Source organism: Tarenaya hassleriana, unplaced genomic scaffold (assembly GCF_000463585.1).
Source record: "Tarenaya hassleriana unplaced genomic scaffold, ASM46358v1 Cleome22, whole genome shotgun sequence".
NCBI lineage: Eukaryota > Viridiplantae > Streptophyta > Magnoliopsida > Brassicales > Cleomaceae > Tarenaya > Tarenaya hassleriana.
This window is the reverse complement of record NW_010965541.1, coordinates 50208-53808: the sequence shown is the minus strand read 5'-3', so window position 1 is coordinate 53808 and position 3601 is coordinate 50208. Positions and strand designations below refer to the sequence as shown.

Below are 3601 nucleotides of genomic sequence, written 5' to 3'. Positions count from 1 at the left end.
AGTTATAATTTAACCATACAAAATGCGGGAAATACAAGTCCCGTAACCCAAAATGTAAATCCCGTACATGATGCTGCCTCTATCAGGTCATCGTCTGCCGGATGCGCTAGGCCTCGTGATCTGAAAAATGTAAACCAAGAGGGCTAAGCACAACTGCTTACTGAGTAGCCTGGGTTGAACCCGGAAATCCCATTCCCAACGAGAACGGTACAGTCGACATTTCCATAAAGAAAACACTGTTGGTTGTAATGCTCTAGCATAATCCGTAATATGACATTTTGACTTTGTATTGATTCATTGATTTATGAATGCATTACATTCCCGTTATATGATTGGCATGTTTGTTATATTTCGGCATCCTTGAATCATTAGCGAATGATTCTAAACTCCCTAGTCAGTCAACATTGTGGGAACAATGTTGAATTAAGACTAGCATGAGGAGTGATCGATGCATTGGATGCATGTCACAATCATGGGTACTCGTTGTGAACGAGTGACTGGATGACCCGCATGAGATTGTCACATGGACAGAGTCATGACTTAAATCTCATACAGCGGTTCGTTTATGGATCCTCATACCTGAGATGTCTAGAGTATCTGATATGAGGAGTGGCGTGTCTTGACTGCGTCAAACGTCGTCTTTAACCGGATGATTATAACGGCGTTGATCAGACACGTTCACGAATCATATGGAGATAGTAGACATGCAATATGGGATTTGTCACCTCCTTAACAGGAGAGATATCGCTGGGCCCTCTCGTGGAAGTCGGACTATGAAAACGCGTGGCCACGCTATAGATGAAGTTGCATCTATTTTATTAGTCGATTTGCCAAGACGAGAAAGCAGTTGAACTTGAAGGGTGGCTCAAGCCATGCCCTTGTTCAACTTATGATATCGTGAGACAAAGGATCAGAATTCGAGCCTGATCTGGCCGAGGATAGAGCAGCGTTTGATCAAAGGCCCTATGATGATGATAAGGATGGCGATGATGATGATGATGATGATGAATGATGCATCGTAAGCAAAGGATGTTTCTGCATTCCCATGTTTGGCCGACCAATGGCTTTGTAATCATTTATTAGGATGGGTCGTAGTGTTTACTGAAAGCATACCGTCTGTGGAAAGTAACGAGAGTAGACCATGTTCTTCCTTTCGATTGGACTATGGTGTTATTTCATTTTTATTTTTCATTTTCATCATCCAAAGCAAGTCATGGTCAATGCTTATTGTATATAATATATGTATGTTTAAATGTAAAGATATTATTATTGTGTCACCAAATTTAATGACCCTGCATAGAGATTTTGTTTGGCTCCTAGGGTATTAAAAAATAGATGTGATTTCGTTGCAGATCTTGTTGACAACGATTTAAAATTATACACATTCCAAATGTAATACCATGTATTCTAAATTTTAATTTAAAAAAATGGCATACAAAACGATTTGAATATTATAATGGACGCCTTTGTTTACCAGATCATTGTTGTTGTTGTTATTATTATTATTATTATTATTATTATTATTATTATTATTATTATTATTATTATGTTTCTTATCCATTTGACTATAAAAAGTAACAAAAATTTTCTTTTGATAAACAAAAGTTTAACTTTATCAAATTCTAATTATAAAGAAACTATTTATAACTAATCCGCTTTTTTTCCCCTCTAATTCTCTGACGCAACTACAGGATTATTTTTTATTTCTAAGAATCAGAAACCTACAAAATAAAGGAACTCCATAATAAATTAATTACAACTGAAATTATAATTAGGAAAATTCACTCCAATTATTAAATTAAAATAAGGAAGCCGCGCGCCATATCATCTGGGAGCCAACGACACGGTGAAATCCACCGGCGGTTTCATCTTTGCCGACCATTTCTCTGATTCCAAATACAGCTTCGAAATTTTTCCGGCGACTCTTCCCATCTCCGGCCTATGATCCGGCGATTCCTCCACGCACTCCAATGCCAATCTCGTCAGCTTCTCCACCACCGCCACCGGAAACGAGTCCCCCAGCCTTCGATCCATCCACCTTCTCAGCCTCCCCTCTCTCTCGCCGTCTTCACCGTTGATCGCTTCCGCCGCCGTCTCTATCACCGACGTCCGCTCGAAGTTCCCGGTGGACTTGTTGAGCCTGTACTTCAGAGGCTCTTCGCCGGAGAGGAGCTCGAGCATCGTCACTCCGAAGGCGTAGACGTCCGATTTCTGCGTCGCGATCCCCGTCAATTGAAATTCCGGTGACATGTATCCTCTCACTCCTTCGAATCTGAGCGCTCTGCTGTCCGATCGCTTGAACTTCTGCGATTCGTCTGTCTCCGGAGACATTTCGTCGGTTTCGCCACACAGCTGGGCGGTGCCGAAGTGGCAGATTTTTGAGTTGAAGTCTGGCTCCGTCACGATGACAGCAGAGCTCTTGATGTGGTTGTGGACTAGGTTTCGGATCTTCAACCCGGTCTTGTTGTGGATGTAATCAAGGCCGTGGGCTAGATCGGCGGCGATTCGGATCCGCGAGGTCCAGCTTGAGAGTACAGTGAAATTAGGGTTCCTAGGGTTTCTGAGGCACTCGGCGAGGGTTGCTCCATGGACGTACTCGTACACTAGGTAGATGTGATCGCCTCCACCTCCACCGCCGCGAGAGCCGGATACAGAGGCGCCGAGGAGGTTGACGATGCTCCCGTGGTGACTCCGGCAGATGACGGATAGACGATCCCTGAGCTCATCCATGGCGATTCTCCGCCTGAACTTCCTCTGGAACACCACCGCCTCTTTCCCGCGCAGATGGCAGCGCCACGACGCCGTGGAGGAGGAGGAAGAGAGGCGGCGGGCGAGGAAATTGTTGGTGGCGGCGCGGATCTCGGCGACGTCGTAGATGTGAGGATTCTCCGGCAACGATTCCCGGAGACTGGCGAGGGAGGTCCGGCTGGCAACCGACGAAGATGTAGACGCGCCGGTCACTGTGGAAGTCGAACTCATCGTGGTGGCGCTCGTCGACGCGGACCGAGTTCGCGGCGGCCGACTGGGCGGGGCCGAGTCCCTCCTCGGACGCGTCCGTGTGGGTTCGGAAGCGTTCGCTGCCATTTTCGTTTTACACATACGAATCAAAATTTTCCAATTCGGAACTCGAAATCAGCTGAATCGTCGGAGAATTCTGTTCGCGGCGGAGGAGCTGAGGAGAGAGGCTGTACGGCAAAGGCGGTCGGCGACGGCGCATTATGGGTAAAGCTTTATTCTCTCTGCTTCTCTTTTTTTGTTTTTTAAAATTGGGTGAGAAATAGAATACAGAGTTGGAAAATGGCAAATGGAATATAATACAAATGCCTAGCGCAGAAATTGTCAAACAACATGATCATAAAGGATGTTGGAAAAGTTGGTTTTCTTTCCTTAGGACACGAAACACACTTCAAACCGAAATTGAATTTGAATTTTATAAGTGGATAATGTGTTAGTGTCCTACCACTAATTCATCCGTAATCATACTTTTATTTAATTAAAAAATATTATTATTTTGTATAGTTTTCCAGTTTGTTTGTTGGTCTTATTTTCGGGGGAATATATATATATATATATATATATATATATATATATATATATAAGA

General features: G+C 43.9%; 1 protein-coding gene across 1 annotated transcript; it reads right to left on the bottom strand.

The window, feature by feature from the left end:
- Positions 1-1672: 1672 nt before the first annotated feature.
- Positions 1673-3536, bottom strand: LOC104814780 (lysM domain receptor-like kinase 3). Its single transcript, XM_010542961.2, has one exon. The coding sequence runs from the start codon at positions 3097-3099 to the stop codon at positions 1825-1827; it is 1275 nt and encodes a 424-aa protein (XP_010541263.1). The 5' UTR covers positions 3100-3536; the 3' UTR covers positions 1673-1824.
- Positions 3537-3601: the final 65 nt, after the last annotated feature.

Bases quoted from the DNA above. Each gene is read 5' to 3' on its own strand.
- LOC104814780 (XM_010542961.2), bottom strand. From the start codon at position 3,099: ATGTGTAAAACGAAAATGGCAGCGAACGCTTCCGAACCCACACGGACG.